This window comes from Mobula birostris, chromosome 5, assembly GCF_030028105.1.
Source record: "Mobula birostris isolate sMobBir1 chromosome 5, sMobBir1.hap1, whole genome shotgun sequence".
NCBI classification, from domain to species: domain Eukaryota; kingdom Metazoa; phylum Chordata; class Chondrichthyes; order Myliobatiformes; family Myliobatidae; genus Mobula; species Mobula birostris.
The window spans coordinates 112,457,897-112,479,504 of record NC_092374.1 but is presented as its reverse complement, the minus strand read 5'-3'; the positions used below and the strand labels follow the sequence as shown (position 1 = coordinate 112,479,504).

Genomic DNA, 21,608 nt, shown 5'->3' with positions numbered 1-21,608 from the left:
TTCCACAGTCCAAACAGAGAACTTGGGGAAAACCCTCACAAAGGCGTACCAGTTAGTAGTTTAATTGGTTATTGTAAATTGTCCTGTGAGGTTAAATCAATGGGTTGCTGAGTTGCTGGGCTGCACAACCAGTGGGCTGGAAGAACCTGTTTTGTGTTGTATCTCAAAGTACATTCTGATGGGTAGAATAGCTGTTAACATTCCATATTAGTAGCCTGCAGAGGAATGTTACAAGTGCTGGAGGGAAATTTTAATCTACTGGTACTGGGACTGCACTCAACTGGATGCATTTGTAGACAGAGCAACATGGAATAAGTCATGGTATATGTTAGAGCAGCGGTCTCCAACCACCGGGCCGCAAAGCATATGCTGCCCAGCCGCGAGGAAACGATATGATTTGGCGATATGAGTCAGCTGCACTTTTCCTCATTCCCTGTCATGGCCACCGTTGAGCTTGAACGCAGGTGAGGTCAGTACCCACGCGTCGTCTATGTCAGCATGGGAAGAAGATCAACTCCTCGAGCTTGCAAATGACGGCGGGCTGAAAAGTATGTTTGACATAACATCTCTGCCGGCATTCTGGATCAAAATCAAGGCTGAATATCCTAAGATAGCCATGAAAGCACTGAAAACGTTGCTTCCATTTCCAACATATCTCTGCAATGAATGCAATGAAAACTAAATTGTGGAATAGACTGGACATCAGGAACCCCCTTTGAGTATCGCTGGCTCCCCTCACTACTCGATGGGACCATCTTGTTGCAGGAAGAAAAGCCCAAGGCTCCCACTGACTCAGCGATATTGGTGCGTTGGAATGATTTTATATGTTTATATGGGGAAAACATATGCTATTGACTTATTTAACAATTACAGCACGGAAAAAGGCCATTTCTGCCCTTCTAGTCCATGCTGAACACTACTCTCACCTAGTCCCACCGAACTGCACTCAGCCCACAACCCTCCATTCCTTTCCTGTCCATATACCTATACAATTTCTTTTTAAATGATAATATTGAACCTGCCTGTCCCACTTCTACTGGAAGTTCATTCAACACTTACTTCAAGCTCCCCTGTCCTCCCCTGATAATTGACTTATCACTATATTCATGCGAGGAAAATATGCGCTGTGTGTTTAATATTATATTTAGAGAAACCCTTTTAGAAATGAAATTGAGTGTATCAGCCACTTATCACCTATATTCTGGTCGTGATTAACCACCCCACCCCCTGAACAGAATCTCCAAAAACGATGCGTGGAGAAAAAGAAAAATCAGCACATACACGCATGCGCACTGGTGCCCGCGCAAAGCTTCATGGTCATTGTAGTCTTTCTCTGGGTAAACACAACGTATTTGACTACTACTCTTGTCCGTTGACAGCCCTATGCCCCCTCCCCCGCCCCCGGGGTCGGCCGGTCCGCAAGAATATTGTCAATATTAAACCGGTCCGCAGTGCAAAAAAGGTTGGGGAGCACTGTGTTAGAGCTACTTGGATTCTTCAACGCTGGATTTTGTTAAAATTGAATTACTGAAATGTGCAAGTTTGCAATTGAATTTGGGAAAGCAACGCTCGAAACCAGGATATACTGATTATAGTGAGGTAAAGTTTAACAGTGCAGGAAAAGGAGTAGACCACTCTGCATCCAAGCCTCTACTTTTTACTAGGATTGAGGTGTTGGCCTGGAGTGCATATTGGCATAAGAGATTCTGCAGATGCTGGAAATCCATGATTCTGGCTTCTTCCCCCTTCCTTTCCAATCCTGTTGAAGAGGCTCAGCCGAAAATGTCAGCTCTTTATTCCTCTCCGCAGATGCTGCCTGCCCTGCTGAATTCCTCCAGCATCTTGAATGGGTTTGGATTGAGCACTTTTTGCGGGCTCCACACTGCAGCTAAATTCTCAGCATGGGTTGTGCATGCTATGGCCCTTCCTTGATTTCTGTCCTGGGTAATGCTGAGTTCCTTGGCTGGAAATGCCATTTCAACAGTAAGTGGAGAATATTCTAAGCAATGATAACTGGCATCTTGCCAGTTGTGTGCGTAGGTTTGGGGAGTCTGAAAATGAGTTGCTGGAAGTATAAGGAGGGCAGCTAATATTTTACCACTATTTAAGAAGGGTAGCTGGGGACTTCCGGTAGAGCTCATGGAGTGAAGTCGTGTTCTTGACTCGCTCCATTACCTCTGAGTTTTTCTTCTTATGATCAGCTATATTTTAACTAACCATTAAGGCATCGACTTTTACAATACTTTGAAACAAATTGGGCTCTTTGATAATCGGATGCTTTTAAGGTCTGCTATGTCTAAGAATGGAAAAAATGGGAAGGACGGCAAACCTCCGGTTAGACCGAAAGGTACCGATTTTCCTCCGACTGAACCACCGGTGACTTTGAAAGCTATATCGGATCTAATTCAAAGGGAAATTTCAACCTCTATTACGGAGCTGATTCGTGCAGAAATTTCAATTAATTTCCAGAAAATTGCCGATTCAATCGATAAAATACAAACATCTATTACGGAACATCAGTCGGCTATATCTAATCTTCAAAAATCCACGCAACAAAATGAACTCAAGATGGGGAAAATCGAAGAAACAATTAATGTAATGAAGAAGAAACTTGACTTTCTGACCTTTAAAAACTCTGACTTAGAATCCAGAATGCGACAGCAGAATCTTGGAATGATTGGGGTGCATGAAGCTGCTGAATCTGACAACCCAATGAAGTTTTTTTCTCAACTTTTAAAAGATGCATTTCCTACTGTATTTCCTGACCAACCACCGTTATTGGATCGTGTTCACAGAGTTCCATCATACTCGTCTAAGTCAGATAAACCTCGACATGTCATCTTAGTTTTCATTACTTTCAAGACAAGGAGAAACTGTTTCGATTCGTTCGATCTAAAGGTTACATTGATTTTTTGGATCTTCATTTTCAGTTTGTGGAGGATTTCGGTAAACCAATTCGGGATCAACGGGTTCGTTATAGATCTGTGATGTTGGAACTCTGCAAGATGGATTTAAAACCAACGCTGCTTTACCCAGCACGTCTAAGGATTCGTACGTTGGATGGAGCCCTCCGTTTTTTTGAATCTCCATCGGATGCCCGGAGTTATCTGGATCAATTTTCACCTTCAACATCTTAATCGTAATTTTTAACTATCTCCGTTTGATCGGAGGTTGTGAATCTGTCGGCCTTAATTTTTTTGCCTTATATGGGCAGAAAAGTTTATTTTTGATTAATTAATATGGTTGTTAAACTTTCTATCTGCGTCATTCCTTTCTTTTTCCCAGGGGATTCTGGGTGGTTATTCCCTCAGCGTCATTCTACGTATTTCCTTTGAGGCCTTAAATTTTGTAGTTTTTAAATCTTTTTTTTGTAGGTTTTCATAACTAGTTTATGTTAATAATTTCATTTCTTTTTTTGTTTATTCATAGGGTCTGGGGTTGCGGTTTTTTTATATCTTCTGGCTTTTTCTCTGTTATATTAAGTGTTTGTTTTAATTGATTTACTGTTTTTATTCTTTTACTGTTTTATAACTAGCTGATCTTTATTATATTTACACTTTTTAGGGAGCGTCTATTGGAAGTCATGGGGGTAGTTTTAGTGCTTTCTGGCTGGTCTGTTTTAGATTTAGCCTTGGGGTCATGGGGTGGGGGGTGGTGGGAGGGGCTTCACGTTTTAGTTTTTTTCTTCTTGGGCTATGTACACTATTGAAGTATTGGTTGCGTTCTCCTTCCCGATATCTCTTACTTGTTCTGTTCCCTTTCCGGGTTCGTGGGTCGAGCCTATCGTCAATCCTCCTTTTTGCGGGTTGACTTTAGGGTTTATGGAGTCTACTATTAATTTTGTCTCCTGGAATACTAATGGTCTTAACCAAAAGGAAAAAAGTTTTTAAAGTGTTCCGGAGACTTAAAGCACAAATTCTATTTTTACAAGAGACCCATGTGCGGAGGGGGGACAGACTACGTTTCTTTAAATTCTGGAAGGTCTAACAGTTTCATTCGAACTCTAACGCTAAGATTCGAGGCGTCTCTATTTTTATAGACTCCTCAGTTACTTTTATACAACATGATATTATCTCTGATCCGAATGGTAGATTTCTACTGGTTAGTGGTCTACTATTTAATAAAAAGGTAGTTTTGGTTAATGTTTATGCTCCCAGTATGGACTGTCCGGAATTTTATAAATAATTATTCAATCAGTTCCCGAATTTGAATGAGTTTTCATTGATCTGGGGCGGAGATCTTAATACCTGTTTATCTCCAGCTTTGGACCGTTCGGCTCCTCTACGGACCTTACCTAATAAACCTGCAACTTTGATTAATTCATTCCTCACGGATTCTGGGTCGATGGACGTTTGGCGTTTTTTTGCATCCTCGGGAAAAAGATTTTTTTTTCACATGTTCACCATTCCTGTTCAAGAATTGATTATATCTTTATTGACTCTCGTCTTATTTCTTCAGTGATTAAATGTGATTATGACTCTATAACCATTTCGGATCATGCTCCACTTAAGCTTTCTATTAAAATTCAGGCCAATATACAAAATAATAGACAATGGTGTTTTAATTCGCTGTTGCTTCAGCACTCGGACTTTGTTAACTTTATGAATGATCAGATTGATCTTTTTTTTTACAATCAACTATACAGAGGATATTTCTGTGAACATTCTTTGGGATACTTTTAAAGCTTATATTTGTGGTCAGATTATCTCGTATTCTGCTGCTTTGAGGAAGAAGCTGAAGCAGGAGGAGTTGGTAATTGTGGACAAGATTAAGGAAATTGATAAGAAATATGTTACAGCTCCCTCTGAGGAGTTATATAAACAAAGAACTGAACTTCAAATGGAACACAGTTTATTACTTTCGTCCTCGATTGTAAACCAATTAAAGAAAACAAGAAGTGAATTATATGTACACAGTGACAAAATTGGCAAACTGTTGGCTAACCAATTGAAGTCTAATTATGCTAAATCTCAAATTAATCAGATTTATAATCAAAATGATCGACTGATACTTGATCATGCGGGGATTAATCAAACCTTCTTTGATTTTTATTCTTCCTTGTATCAATCAGAGTCTCCTCGAGACTCTAAATATATGAATGATTTTTTAGATAACCTAGACTTCCCTGAGATTTCACAGGATATGTCTTCTATGCTAGATACTCCCATTACCACTGATGAGATTAAGAATGTTATTTCCTCTATGAACCTGGGGAAAGCTCCTGGCCTTGATGGGTTTACTGCAGAATTTTATAAATGTTTTGCATCTTCATTAATCCCTTGGTTCTGTAGGGTTTTCGAGGCTTCATTAAAACTTGGTAAACTTTTTCCCGAATCTTTCAATAGAGCGTCAATCTCTCTAATATTAAAGAAGGATAAAGATCCTGCTCAATGTGCATCTTATAGACCAATATCTTTATTAAATGTTGATTCTAAAATTTTTTCTAAGTTATTAGCAAACAGTTTAGAAAAAGTACTTCCTTTTATTATTTCGGAAGACCAAACGGGTTTTATTAAAGGTCGTTACTCTTTTTATAACATTCGCACACTGTTAAATATTGTTTATACCCCCTCACAAAATGTTCCTGAGTGTGTTATCTCTTTAGATGCTGAGAAAGCTTTTGATAGAGTAGAATGGCCTTACTTATTTAAGGTTCTTGAAATGTTTAATTTTAGCTCAAAATTTATATCCTGGATCAAACTGTTATATCATTCTCCTGTGGCCTCGGTCCGTACTAACTCTCTAAGTTCACCTTTTTTCCCCCTTTTTCGAGGTACTCGACAAGGTTGTCCTCTTAGTCCTTTATTATTTGATATTGCATTAGAACCTCTTGCAATTGCCATTCGAAAATCTCCAAATATTACTGGGATAACTCGGGGCTTAAAGTCCCATAAAATATCACTCTATGCTGATGACTTACTTTTATATATTTCTAATCCTCAAAAATCCATCCCTGCTGTTTGAGTTATTAGCACAATTTAGTCTCTTTTTCAGGTTATAAATTAAATCTTAGTAAGAGTGAACTTTTCCCGATTAATAAACAACTTCCCTTATATCATAACTTTCCGTTTAAATTGATTAATAATTATTTTTCATAGTTTGGGATTAAAATTACTTGTAAGCACAAAGATTTATTTAAGATTAACTTTTTACCCTTAATTGACCATATTATTCAACTTTCATCTAAATGGTTTCCTTTATATTTAACTTTGATTGGTCATATTAATGCAGTTAAGATGTTTTTTCTGCCAAAATTTTTATATATATTTCAGGCATTACCGATTTTTGTTCCAAAATCTTTTTTTGATAAAGTTGACTCAAATTTCTTCATTTATTTGGCAAAATAAAAACCCGAGACTGGGTAAAATACATTTACAGAAAGCTAAGAGAGATGGAGGTTTAGCATTACCTAACTTTAGATTCTATTATTGGGCAAGTAATATTCGACATATGAAATTTTGGTTACTTGACCAGGATATACTATCTATTCCTAAATGGGTAGCATTGGAATTACAATCTATTCAGGGCTATACACTTGGCTCTATTTTAGGTTCCTCTCTTCCTTTTGATTTGAAACGCCTCAAACAGGTATCTAACCCGATAGTTAAATATACCTTACGTATTTGGTTTCAATTCAGAAAATTTTTTGATCTTAACCAATTTGGGCTAGCGATTCCTATTTTAGGTAACATTTTTTCCTCCCTCTTTTATGCATTGTGCTTTTCAAATTTGGAAGACTAAGGGTATTTCACGGTTTTTGGATTTATTTTTAGATGGTTCCCTTATGTCTTTTGAACAATTATCTAATAAATATAATTTATCAAGAATACATTTTTTTAGATATCTACAAGTTAGAAATTTCCTAAATACTATACTTTCTTCCTTTCCAATGCTTCCTCGTACATACATTTTAGATACTATAATTAACCTTAATCCATGTCAGAAAGGTGCATCGGCTATGATTTATAATATTATTATGAAACTTAGGAAAGCTCCATTTGATAAGATTAGGGTAGATTGGGAACAGGAATTGGGGTCTATCATTTCCGTGGATGACTGGGGGCAGATTTTACAATTAGTCAATACTTCCTCTATCTGTGCTAAACATTCCCTAATTCAATTTAAAGTTGTTCATAGAGCACATATGTCCAAAGATAAATTAGCTCGCTTTTATTCTCATATTAATCCTTTTTGTGATAGATGTCTGGGGCAGATAGCCTCTTTAACTCATATGTTTTGGTCTTGTCCTACTCTGGAAACTTTTTGGAGAGACATTTTTAATATTATCTCAAAGGTATTGAATAGAGATATCTTTCCTCACCCTATTACTGCTATCTTTGGACTACCTAAAATTTCCAGTAATCTTTCTCCTTCAGCCCATAGAATGATTGCATTTCTTACTTTAATGGCGAAAAGATGTATCTTACAACATTGGAAAGAGCTTAATGCTCCAACCACCTTTTTTTGGTTTTCTCAGACGATATTATGCTTGAATTTGGAGAAGATTAGAAGCAATCTTTATGATTCCTCACTTAAATTTGTACAGACCTGGAGACCTTTTATTCAATATTTTCATTTAATGTAATTTTTTTTCTTCTCTTTTTTGCTCCATATTTATATACCCTTCTTGTTTTTTTTACTGTTTTTAATGGAGGTCGGGTTTGAGGACGTGATTTTAAGTTTTTTAACTCTACTTGGTTCCAAGTTAGCCCATTGCTTTGCTTTGCTTTTAGTTTAGTTGCACGGTGGGTTTTTTTGGGGGGGGGGGGTTCCTTTTCTCTATTGATATATATATATAAAAATTAGTATACTATTATGTTACCTTAGTATGTTATGTTTAAATTACATTGTTTGTATCACTTTTTTTCTGTATTAGTATCTCCTGTAATTTTATTATATTCTAACAGTGTATTAGTGCCTATATGGCTTACCTTTTTGTATACTTATTCAATAAAAAGATTTAAAAAGAAAAGAAAGAAGGGTAGCTAAGACCAGACAGGGAACTAGTCTGAGTTTGACATCCAGTGGTGGCTATTACTACATGAGAGAGAGGTACAGACACAAAAGCGCAAACTCAACTTTTCAGGAACAGCTTCTTCCCCTCTGTACTGACAATGAACCCATGAACACAACCTCACTTTCTGCTCTTTTTGCACTACAATTTTTAATATGCATGCATTTCCTATTGTGATTTATAGTATATTTTGTCTTGCACTGTACTGTTGCCACAAAACAACAGAGTTCAGCACATGTGTCAGTGATTGTAAGCCTAATTCTAATTCTTTGTTACTGGGGGATCCTGAGGGATAGAATATATCAACAAGGTCTAATTAGGGCATCAGTACAGATTTGGATAAGTGAGGGTTAGGGCAGAACAGACTATACAGACTTAACAAGGTCACACAGACCTAGTGAGTCCAGAATTCTAGACTTGGGGAGAGATATCAAATTGGATATGCAACTGTCTTAATGGTGGGAAGCAAAGTGTGATGGTCAAAGGATGTTTTTCAGACTGGAGGTGTCATTAATGGTGTACACAAGGGTTGGTGCTGGGACATTTTGTTCATTGATTTGGGTGTCCAAGGCATGGTTAGTAAGTTGGAGTGTGATACTAAAATAAGTGGAATCATAGATCGTGAAGGTTATCAAATATTACAGGAGATCTTGATTGGTGCACTTAGCTTAGGGTTGTCAAAAGGCTTTCAATATGTAGTGTAACAGTTAGCACTATGCTTACAACACTTGAAAACACTGATCCGAATCCCTACCCTGTCTGTTAGGAGTTTGTACTTTCTTCTTGTTACCATGAGTTTTCCACAGGTGCCCCAGTTTCCTCCCACGTACCAGACATACTACAGTTCGGATTACTGTGTTGTGGGCATGCTGTGGGGGTGTCAGTTGCACAGACCTTGTCTTTAGTCATTGACACAAAATGATATTTCACTGTTTTGATGTCTCAATGTACATGGGACAAATAAAGAATCTTAAATTCAGATTAGTGCTAAGTGTCGCATGTTGTGGAAATCAAACTGGGGTAGGCCTTGTACAAGGGTATAGAACCCTGGGGAAATGCTTTGTGAAAGAGGGAGCTCAAAGTGAATTTCTTACCAAAGTACATGTGTCACCCTATACAGCCCTGAGATTCCTTTTGTTACGTGCATTCACAGAAAATACAAGAAACACAACAGAATCAATGAAAGACCACACCCAGCAGGACAGGGCAAACAACCACCAATGTGTGGGCAGGGACAAATCACAAATACAAAATAGAAAAAAATAAATGATAATAAATAAGCAATAAATATCTAACCTGAGATGAGACCATGAAAGTGAGTGCAGTTCAGTGAGTGAAGTAGAGTTAACTGAAAACAGTATTACAGGTAGATGGTAGTGAAGATATTTGACACTCTGGCCTTACTGAGTATAGGAATTGGGTCAATATGTTGATGCTGCACAGTCTTGGTTGCCTTTGTACAGGAAAGGTTAAACTGGAAAGAGTGCAACAAGATGAGTATGCTGCCTGGACTTGGACTTGAGTTATAGGGAGAGGATGAACAGGCTAAGTCTTTTCTCCTTGGAACATTGGACACCGATGGATGATTTTATAAGGGTGTGCATGGATAGGGTGGATACACATGGCCTCCCCCCCCGGGAAGTAGAATTTAAAACTAGAGGACATAAGGTTAAGTGGGAGGTGCAAGATTTAAAAAGGGACGTGCGGGGCAGCAATTTCACACAGAAAGTGGTGCATACAGTGTATGGAATGAGCTGTCTGTAGTTGGATAGGCATACTAACAGATTTTAAAGATATTTGGATATGTGGGGTTCGGAGATGTGGGCCAAATGCAGGCAAAAGAGATGTTTGTTGGGCACCATGGTCAGCACAGACAAGTTGGGTGGAAGAGCCAGTTTCTGTGCTGTGTTACTGACTTGGTGCAGAATCCCAGCCTTCTAGACCTGTACTGATAGAAAGAAATGTTTTCAGTACTTCCCACTCCTGTACTCTGGCATACCTGGAATATTGCTAGCATATGAGATTAGATTTATCACATATACATTGAAACGTACAGTTAAATGCAGCATTTGTGTGAATGACCAACACATCAGTGTGTGCCCACAAGTTCACCACATATTCCAGTGCTAACATGGCATGCCTAACAGCAGAACAACAAAAGGGCCCCTTTCCTACCCTCTTTCTAAAATGCTATTGTGTATGAATATGATATGAGATCGTGAACACGGCGCAGCACATCACAGAAACCAATCTTCCGTCTGTGGACTCACTTTACACCACACGCTGTCGGAGAAGTACTGCCAGGATAATTAAGGACACGGCCCATCCAGCCAACAGACTTTTTGTCCCTCTTCCCTCCGGGAGAAGGTTCAGGAGCTTGAAGACTTGTACGGCCAGATTTGGGAACAGCTTCTTTCCAACTGTGATAAGACTGCTGAACGGATCCTGACCCGGATCTGGACCATACCCTCCAAATATCCAGACCTGCTTCTCGGTTTTTTTGCACTACCTTACTTTCCATTTTTCTATTTTCTATTTATGATTTATAATTTAAATTTTTAATATTTACTATTTTTAACTATTTTTAAATATTTTAAATATTTGATATTTGTAATCCAGGGAGTGTGAAGCGCAGATTCAAATATCGCTGTGATGATTGTACGTTCTAGTACTAATTGTTTGGTGACAATGAAGTATAAAGTTTACGATGTCATGAAGAATGACAGAACATAGAGTACTTAGGCCCATGATGTTGTACCTTCTTAACCCACTCCAACATCAACATAACTCATCCCTCCTACACAGCCTCCATTTTATTTCATCCAAGACTTGTAAATCTCCTAATGTATCTGCCTCTATCACCACCCCCTGGCAGTGTTCCACACACCTATTTTAAAAAAACTGACATCCTGCCCCCACCCATACTTTCTTCCAATCACCTTAAAATTGTGCACTCTCCTATTAGCCATTTCCATCTTGGGAAAAGGCACTACCTGCCCCACTCTATCTGTTGGGATCTGATGGAATTGGTTAGCTGAAGGTGTGTGGAATGCATACATGTGAAAGGGCTGAATGGTCCGTGCTGTACGTTTACCACAATGATCTTATTCAAAGTCACAGGAATCAAATCTGAATACTTGTGATTTGTTTCAGTCCACTTACATTTTGTCCTCATGTGGACTTTTTCCCCCCAAATGCGTGAATATCTGTACTGCTGTGTCTAACAAAAGAAATACAAAACTCTGTGGGTGGAGGGAATGCAACTTCTATAACCATTAGTGTGCGGAACTGGCAAGTTTCTAAATGACACCTGGTTTTGAAATGTATGGGAGACTTTAATATCACTTCTGGTCATGATGCAGTTCTGATATTCTGAACAGAATTATTAATTTTTTAAAATTCTTTTTCAGACAATGGGGCAAGAGAACATCAGTGAAGTTGCAGGAAAAGCAGAAGTCAGTGCTGGATCTGCCGCTGTAAGGGTCTGGAATTTGTAATTGATTTAGTACTTGAAGGGTGGAACCTATGCATTTTCAGGGAATACCTTGGTTCAAAGTATAAATGTTTCTTCAATAAAGGAATTAAAATGCTGATACGCAATGGTCACTGAGGTACACGTGCACCTCATTAATGTAACTATCTAATCAGTTAATCACATGGCAGCGGCTCAATGCACAAAAGTATGCAGATATGGTCTAGAGGTTCATTTGTTCAGACTAAACATCAGAATGGGGAAGAAATGTGATCTATGTGACTTTGATTGTTGGTGCCAGTATCTCAAACAGCTGATCTCCTAGGTTTTTCCATGCACAACAGTCTCTACTCTCTAGGGTTTACAGGGAATAGTGCGAGAAACAAACCAAAAAAATCCAGTTCTAAGGATGAAAATGTCCAGTTTGAGGTCAGTGGAGAATAGCTAGACTGGTTCAAACTGACAGGAAGGTGACAGTAACTCAACTAACCATGTGTTACAACAGTGTTGTGCAGAAGAGCATCCTGAATGCACAACATGTTGAACCTTGAAGTGGCTGTGCTACAGAGGCAGAAAGCATTAACCATTTGTAGCTACGTCCCACCCTTGATAATTAACAGCTTCAAAGTAACAGATCTTATAATTAGTTGAAAGTGAGATTAGTTGAAGTAACATTCTTAAAAGCCAGCTTTCAGGAACACCCTGGGTTCCATTCCTGTCCCTAATAAAGTGGCCATTGAGTGTACATGCATGCTCCCCATAGAACGGTGCTTGCTTTTTTGGTAATCCTTGTGTATTTGAGTGAACTTGGAAATTTATTCAGGAAAACTGGCAACACCGGTAGCTTGTATCAAACTTTTGATATTGAGGTTTACCAAGTGGCCAATTAGCTTGCTGCCTTGCTATTCAATAAGATCATAACTGGTTTGATTGGCAACAATAATACATGGAAATTACTGAGGTGATGGGCGTTAGCAAGCTGAGGAAAAATCAAGTGATCATTCTGTGGAGAATCAACTAATCTCACTTTCAACTAATTATATGGTTTATTACTTTTAAGCTGTGAATTATCAGGGGTGGGAGGTAGCTACGAATGGCTAATGTTTTAGAAAGTGCTGAGTTGCTCAAGTTTATTTCTGTTTCTCCCATTTTATTGGTTGTGACTGAGATGTGAGTACCAGGTCACACAATAGGACCCTGCTGTGTAGGAGGCCAACTTTGCCAAATCTACTTGAGCTTGATATTTGAAATTCTTGCTGCGTCCATTTCCAGAAGTCTTTGGGTGAAAGTGGAAATGTTTCCATAGATCATATTATTCCAAAGTACTTAGTATCTCAGTCATGTAGTACCACATCTGTGCTGGCAATCAGTACCAATTAGTATAATGGATATTTGACCTGTAGCGTTGTATCCCTTGGCAATTCAGCTGTTTAGATATTAAATAAAATCTATTCAAGAACATGTGCTCCAAATTCTAGTCAACGAGTGATTTTTTTTTTTCCCCATATCATTTTAAAAACCTCTCGCCCCCTTGCCATAAATCTCTGCTCTATACTTTCTGACATAGGAGCAGAATTAGGTCATTTGGCCCATTGAGTTTGGGCTACCAATCAATCATTGCTGATTTATTATTCCTTTCAACCCATTCTTCTGCCTTCTCCCTGTAACCTTTGGCACTCTTAATAGACAAGAACATACCAATTGCTGATTTAACTACACCCAATAACTTGGCCTACACAGCCATCCATGCTAATGAATTCTACAGATTCACAACCCTCTGGCTAAAGAAATTCCTCCTCATCTTTGTTCTAAAGGGATGTCCTATTCTGAGTCAGCAAAGGCAGGAGGATGGGGTTGAGAGGGGTAATAATTTGGTCATGATGAAATGGCAGAGCAGACTTGATGGCCCCAATGGTCTAATTGTGCTCCTGTCTCATGGTCTAGTGGAGTTTGTGCCCTCGGGTCTGAGACCCTCCCACTGTCCCACTCTTGGAAACGTCTTCTCCACATCCACTTCATCTAGGCCTTTCAATATTCAATAGGCTTTTGACAATTTTGCTATGACAGGAAAGTTTCCAATTATGTATCTTTATGCTTCATTTTTTTTTTACCCCTGTCAGGATCCCTTGAGCCTCTGTAGCTCCAAGAGATATCCAGACTATCCCATCTCTAAACTCAAGTGCTCCAGCCCAGGCTATCCCACGTGCTATCCAGCCTGGTCATGCTCTTGTGGTGCAGTGTCTAGTGCTGTAAACAACACTTAAACTGCGGCCTAACAGTTGTTTTATAAACTGCTCTATAACCTTCCTCTGATTTTTAATGTAGGACAGTGTAGGACTGCTGTAGGGGAAAGAATATTCCAGCTACTCTGGCCACTGTACCCACTCAAAGCAGAAGTATTATAAATGGGAGTGGCATTGTACCATAGTTAGTATCCAGAGGCTGGCTCTGTTCTTGTGATGTTTTATTAGGTTGGCTGACCAAAAGATTCCAGATGCGAACAAAACAAGAAGCCCTATCCAATCTAAGTAGCTATGGTTACCCTCACTAAAGGGAAGTTATACTGTAACTACCTTATCTTCAAAGACTAGTTCATTTCCCTGTTTATCCTGCACAGTGAGTTCAGCTGCCAAAACCCACTATTTGAACAGTTGGACCCCCCCCCCCACCCCCAACCAAGAAGATACTTCCAGCTAACAAAATAGCTTAAACAGTTCTTTTATTTTCAGTGATAGATAGATATACTTTATTAATCCCAAGGGAAATTTGGTTTTGTTACCGTGACACTGTACTTGTTTAAATTCAAACAGCATTCTTAAAACACATTTAAAACTCACAGATGATTTCTATCTTTTAAAAGACTTCCAAATTACAAACCATTTCTAAAACACGAAAGATTTCCGAAATGCGGGTATAATTCCTATGAGCTAAAAAGATGAGTCACAGATGAATTTCTCATCCATTGCAGAAGTCAAAGGCAGAGGAATGGATTCCAGTTATCTTCTTTGTCATTCTTGATGTTCTTGGCTTATTCCTAAAAAGCCTGAACTGCTTTCTACATTATACTGTTTTTCTGCCTCTTGGGTGACTTTGCACATGTGATATTTTTCCAAATACCTAACAATCTAAAAGCTGGAGACGGAGGTCCTGTTACCCACAGTTACTGCTATGAAGATGACTCCATGAATACACAAAGCTTCCAGCCATTAACAGATCAGCTGTTCTAAATGATATTAGCAATCTAGTCTGCAAGCTTCCTTGAACTAAACAACTTGGCCAATGTTGTCTGGTGGGACAAGCCCATTTGAAATGATCCATTGGCTTGTACTGCACCTCTCAAGAAGTCAGTCCAGGTGCTGTGGCCCAACATCTTGCTTTCATTCAATAGTGCATTTGTTTGCAAAGCTGGTCTGTTAACAAATTGGGATGAGCAATAAGTTTAGCCTTGAGAGCACTATTTGTGGAATGAATAAAATACTCAGTACCTCCTGTACCTAAAGTGGCCACTGAGAGCAGCTGTGGCCCATCCACTTCAAGGTTCAACATCTCCGTTCAGAGATGCTCTTTTGTACACCATTGTTTTAACACATGGTTATTTGAGTTATTGTTGCCTACCTGTTAGCTTAAGCTAGTCTGGCCTTTCTCTCATCAACAAGGTGTCTCACGTACAGAACCACCACTCACAAGATGTTGTTTTGTTTTTTGCACCTTTCTCTGAACTCTCGGGATTGTGTGTGAAAATCCCAGGAGATCAACAGTTTGAGATACTCAAAGCACACCATTTTGCACCAGCAATCATTCCGCAGTCAGTCACCTAGATCACATTTCTTCCCCATTCTGCTGTTTGGTCTGAACAACAACTGAATCTCTAGACTAGGTCTGCATGCTCTAATGCATTGAGTTTCTGCCACAAGATTGGCTGATTGGATATTTACATTAACAAGCAAGTATAGTGTACAGATGTACCTAATAAAGTGGCCACATTGTAATTCATAGCATTCCTGCATTTCCTGTCTTTTATAATAAACACATTTGTTGAGCAGAGACTGTATAACGGAACAATTTCCATGCAAAGAAATGTTTACATGGCTGTCAAAAGGATGTCTGGTGATCAAAGTGTTGTTCTTCCTTTCTGTCTGAATTATTGAGCATTTCCTGTTATTTCACGCTTCTACCTGCAGTATGTTTTAGATCTTGATTTGCCTCCAAATCAAGCAAATACCAGACAGCGCATGGGAGCTTCCTGCTCCCTAACCAGCAGCTGTTTGGCACTCTGGTGCTCCTTGAAGAGCTCCAGGGTCTTGTTTCCATATTGTATTTAAAAGATGGCACCTGACTGCAGTGCTATGTAGAACTCTATGGAGCCCAATACAGGCTCTGTGTCGATCCTTCATCTACTCCATCAATGTAACTGTTCCTTTACACGGATTTTCTTTCATCCCTGTGCCTATCTGCTTCCACTGCATTCCCTCCTCCCCACCCCCGTCAGTGCATTCCACAGACCCACCACTCTCTGGGGGGGTGGGGGTGAGGGGTAATGGAATGAACACCTCTGACAACTCCTCCCCTTTCCTCCCAACAGATTAGTTATACTCCTTGTATTAGCAATTTCTGACCCTAGGAAAAGCTCTCCCACTCAACAGGCTTCTCTGGGACATCAGCCACATTTGTTTTCCTTTCTTGGGAGGAGAGATTTGTCTGCAACCAATTTGTCTTCTGGATGCCTGCCTCTCCCTCCACTAACTCTTCGGGGATCTTGAGGCTAGGTAGAGGTTGTTGACAGAGTATTGAGTGACTGTGAAGTCTGACTGCACCTCTACATCTGTTGCCTACATTTTGACCCTAGGTTTAGTGATTGGAGCAGTGAAGAGTGACCAAGAGGAAAACATTTTACAATGTGCTATTAGAATGCTGAGAATTGAAGTATTTTTTAACAGTTTAGAAGCTGCTTTCCTTCTAATGTGTTTTTCCTTTCAGTTGGAGGTACAAGCTGAACCAAAGCATGAAGTTGTGGAGAATGAGAATGAAGCAGGAAGTCCAGCTGTGACGGTGAGGCCTTGTTTTGCTTGTAGACAGTTTAGGAACAGGTCATTAAAGCCTCCGTTACTTTACGGCTGATTCTATACCTTTCCTTTTGAGCAGGGTGGTGGAGCTGTTACTTTCCTGGGGAACGGGTAGAATGAGCTTTTTGATTAGTTTTGTATCTTTTGTTGGTTGGTTCGGTTGTAATGTACATCATTATTTTGTTTGCCTACACGCTGGAATGACTATATTGGATCTCGATAATAATTAAGAACACAGAACATAGACCCTTTGGCCCACAATATTGTGCCGACCTTTTAATCTACTCTCAATCAATTAACCCCTCCATCCTACATAGACCTCTCTTTTTCTCTTATCCATGTGCTTATCTAAGAGTTCCTTAAATGGCCCTAGTGCATTTGTGTCTGCCACCACCCTGTCGCCCTGTGCTCTATTTAAAAAAATATCTACAGTATCTCTGACATGTACTTTCCTCTAATTACCTTAAAATTATGTGCCCTTGTATTAGTCATTTCTGCCCAGCAAAAAAGTTTCTAGCTATCCTCTCGATCTATACCTTCTTAGCGTCTTGTGAGCCTCTATCAAGTCTGATGTATAAGCAAATAGGACGATCAAGCTTAGGTACATATCTTGCTCTCTAGTCAATGCAGTGTGGAGAAACCTTAAGAAATTCTGGAAAGCTGAAAATGCTAGCGATGAACATCATGAAATTTATGCTGCTACATGATTTTTGTTTTTGCATAGGCCTTCCAATACTGTTGTGTAAAGAGATGTAATTGCCTTGTGAAAACTGCACTTGCTCCTACCACTGGCTCCTGGCTGCTCATGTGTCTTCTAGAAGAAAATCTTAAGGTTCCTGTTGCCTCCCACCCCTGTGTTTTCCCTCTGGTGCCTTTGATTCAGAATTTTTATCCCTGTGTCTGGCCCCTGAGCTTGGAGGTCCTTCCACAGAAAGATGTTCTTAAGTTTAAAGCCACAACTATTACGCAGACATTTGTATTGTTAAAGCAAGGTGGAGGTGAGCAGAAAAGAAGGAATGTTGAGGCAAACTTCCATTTCTATTATGTTTTTCTTTTAAGTCTGCAGTATCAAGAGCTTTTTGTAGCCCTGTCCTCACCTTTTCTCTAGTAACTGCTTTGATCAAAACAATTTTTATCCTTGTATATGACACTTTGTCTTCCATCTGTTTAGCCAAAACCTGATGGCATGACCATTGATTTTTTTTTGCTAACTTTTACCTCCCCTTTTCCATTCCCTACTTTGGCTCCCCTCTTACCTCTTTTCTCTTCTCATCATATGCCTTTTACCTCCCTCTGGTGCCCCTCCTTCCCTTTTCTCCCATGGTCCACTCTCCTCTGATTAGATCCTTTACCTGTTCCACCTATCACCTTATAGATTCTTTCTTCATCCGTCTTCCTCCCCCCACCCCCCAAAAAAAACCTGGCTTCACCTATCACCTTCCAAATTTTCTTCATTCATTTTCCCCCTCCTCCAACCTGGCTCCACCTATCACCTTCCAGATTCTTTCTCCATCCGCCCTCCCTCCCTTCCACTTGGCTTCACCTGTCATCTTTTAGCTTGTCAGAATCAAGTTTAATATCACTGGCATATGTTGAGAAATTTGTTGCAGCAGTACAGTGAAATATGCAATGAAAACTATAAATTACAGTAAGTAGATACAAAAATAAAGTAGTGAAAAAGAGTGAGGTAGTGCACATGGGGATCATTGTCTATTCAGAAATCTGATAACAGAGGGGAAGCTGTTCCTGAAACATTTGAGCGTCTCTCTTCAGGCTCCTGTTACACCACCTATTTGGGGTACTCCCTTCTGGAGAAGTCCTGGATACTGGGAGACTAGTGCCCATGAGGGAGCTGGCTGAGGTTATAACCTTCTGATCCTGGATACTGGGAGACTAGTGTATTAATGGAGCTGGCTGAGGTTATAACTCTCTGATCCTGGATACTGGGAGACTAGTGCCCATGAAGGAGCTGGCTGAGGTTATAACCTTCTGATCCTGGATACTGGGAGACTAATGTAATGGTGGAGCTGGCTGAGGTTATAACTTTCTGATCCTGTATGCTGGGAGACTAGTGCCCATGAAGGAGCTGGCTGAGGTTATAACCTTCTGATCTTGGATACTGGGAGACTAAGGTAATGGTGGAGCTGGCTGAGGTTATAACCTTCTGATCCTGGATACTGGGAGACTAGTGCAGTGATGGAGCCGGCTGAAGTTGTAACTTTCTGATCCTGGATACTGGGAGAGTAGTGCCCATGAAGGAGCTGGCTGAGGTTATAACTCTCTGCAGCTTTTACTGATCCTGAGTAGTTTACCTCCATCCTAGACAGTGATGTACCAATCTGTGGAAATTGGTCTGAAATGTTGACTGCTTAACGTTCTGAGTTCCTGAAGCATTGAGTATGTGTTACTTTAGGTGTTCACCCACGTGTTTGTTCATGAACCTTGAACCTTGTCTCTTTGTAACTGCTTCAATCTGTGGAATCTACCAGTTCAGACTCCTGTACCTTCCCCAGTTTCCATTGCTTAGTGCGCTGAGTTGCCAGTGTCTAGAGCTGTGGAGCTGTTTCCACATTGCTAAAAAACCATCTGTGTCCAACAATTGCTGATCCAATATCTCCCTATCATGTTCTGTTAAATGCAAACAACAGGAATTCTGCAGGTGCTGGAAATTCAAGCAACACACATTAAATGTTGCTTTTGGCCCCTTAATGTTTAATTACATTAAAAACACTATAATACTGCAAAAGCAGGTTAATTTTGTCCAATAACACCTTGAATATCAAGCTGCTATTGCGATTTATGAAAATAAACATGAAGATAAATCACAATGTTATTATGGTTTCCAAAACATTAAAGCTTCCCTTTGTTTCTAAGACTGTCATCCCGAATATGGTAGTAGAGACTTCCGCAGAGTCTACGAATGGTGCTGTGTATGACACGGTCCCCACGGAGGAGAGTGAACTGCCACCCGGATTTCAGTTTAAGGTGGGTGAGAACTTCATCAGTTTACCATTTAATGAATTAATTCATTTGTTAGAAACATGTCAGTATGACCAGCATTTCTTGTCCAAAACAGAACTGAAATTAAAAATGCGATGAGCTGAACTAGTATATGAACTGATGAAGGTATTCCTTCAGTGATGGGAAGGAGCTCTGTTGTTTAACCTGCTGCCTGAAGGAATCTGTTTCTGGCTGGGCATGGTGTGCAACTTGAAGGGAGATGTGAAGTAATGTTCTCATGCTCTAGCTGCCCTCCAGTAGTCCAGGTGGTAGTGTAGTCTAATGAGTACCTACACTACAGGAAACTAATGTTGACAGTGCTGCATAAAAATAGTTGCATTACATGAGAATTATTGAAATTGCAGCCAAAGCAAGTGTCATCGCATTAACATTTCTTTCCAATATCTGCAGGATGTGTCAGGAATCGGACTGGACAAAGTTGGGCCAAAGGAATATTTCCACACAGAGTGGTGGAAATGCTTGGTCTTTAAGTCATACAGAACAGTAACAGGCCCTTTGGCCCACTGGTCCATACTAACCAAGCTGGTCCAATTTGCGAGAGTTTACATCATAAGACATAAGAACTGAATTAGGCCATTTGGCCCATTGAGTATGGCCCACCATTCCATCATGGCTGATTCTCAACCCCATTCTCTGGTCTGTTCCTCGTAACCTTTGATGCCCTTATTAATTAAGAATCTGTCGACCTCCACTTTAAATATACCTAATGATTCATCCTCCACAGCCATCTGTGGCAATGAATTCCACAGATTCAACACCCTCAGTATAAAGATGAGGTGGAATTTCTTTAGCCAAAAGGATATCCTTCTGTAGGCTCTGCCTTCTGGTCTCAGATTCGCCCACTATTGGAAATATCCTCTCTATATCCACTGTTGTCTAGGCCTTTCAGTATTTGATAGGTTTCAATGAAATTCTCTTTTCTTCCTCTCCCCCCCCTCCCCCTTCTTAACTCCAACGAGTGCAGGCCCAGAGCCATCATTCACTCCTCATATGCTAACCTTTTCATTCCCAGGATCGTTTTTGTGAATCTCCTCTGGCCCTCCAATGCCAGCACATCCTTTCTTAGATGAGGGTGCCAGAGCTCCTCTCAATACTCCACGTGCAGTCTGACCAGTGCCTTATAAAGCCTTGACATTACATCCTTGCTTTAATGTTATAGTCCCCTTGAAATGAATGCTAACATTGCATTTGCCTTCCTTACCACCAACTCAACCTGCAAGTTAAACTTGGGGAATCCTGCACAAAAACTCCCAAGTCCCCTTTGCACAGCTAATTTTTGTATTTTCTCCTTTTAGAAAAGTCTATCGCCTTTATTCCTTCTACCAAGGTGCATGCCCATGCAATTCCCTCACTGTCCTCCGTCTGCCACTTCTTGGCCCACCTTTCTAATCTAAGACCTTCTGTAGACTCCCTGCTTCCTCAACACTATCTGCCCTTCCACCTATCTATGTATCGTCTGCAAACTTGGGCCACAAAGCCGTTAATTCCTCCTTCCAAATCATTGACATATAATGTGAAAAGAAGTGGAGCCAACACCAACCCTGCAGAGCACCACTAGTCACCGGCAGTCAACCAGAAATGTCCCTTTTATTCCTAACTGTGCCTCATGTTTTATTCATGATACTATTGCATGGATTACTGTGGGCTCTTATCTTTTTAAGCAGCCTCATGTGCAGCACCTTGTCAAAGTCCTTCTGAAAATCCGAGTAAATGACATCTACTAGCCCTCCTTTGTCTATCCTGCCCATTGTTTCCTTGGAGCTCTAACAGATTTATCAGGCAAGATTTCCTCTTAAGGAAACAGTGCTGACTTCACTGGACATAATATTCTGAATGTGGTCTCACCAGCAAAGTTCAAGTACATTTATTATCAAATATGTATACTATCTACAACCTGAGATTTGTCTGCTTGCAGGCAGCCACAGACCAATAGAACCCATTAAAGAAAACTGTCAAATGTCCAATATGCAGAAAAAAATCAAATGGTGTAAACAACAAAAGTAAGCAAATAACATTCAGAACTGAAGTTCACGAAAGT

General features: G+C 39.9%; 1 protein-coding gene across 8 annotated transcripts in view; it reads left to right on the top strand.

Moving 5' to 3' along the window:
- The window catches only part of LOC140197936 (myc box-dependent-interacting protein 1-like), a 177,398-nt gene that overhangs the window by 141,803 nt on the left and 13,987 nt on the right, over positions 1-21,608 (top strand). For all 8 annotated transcript variants that reach the window (XM_072258561.1, XM_072258565.1, XM_072258564.1 and 5 more), the window contains 3 exons: positions 11,425-11,490; positions 16,464-16,535; positions 19,424-19,534. In XM_072258561.1, the coding sequence (XP_072114662.1) occupies positions 11,425-11,490; positions 16,464-16,535; positions 19,424-19,534 (249 nt within the window). The remainder of the gene's footprint in view (positions 1-11,424; positions 11,491-16,463; positions 16,536-19,423; positions 19,535-21,608) is intronic.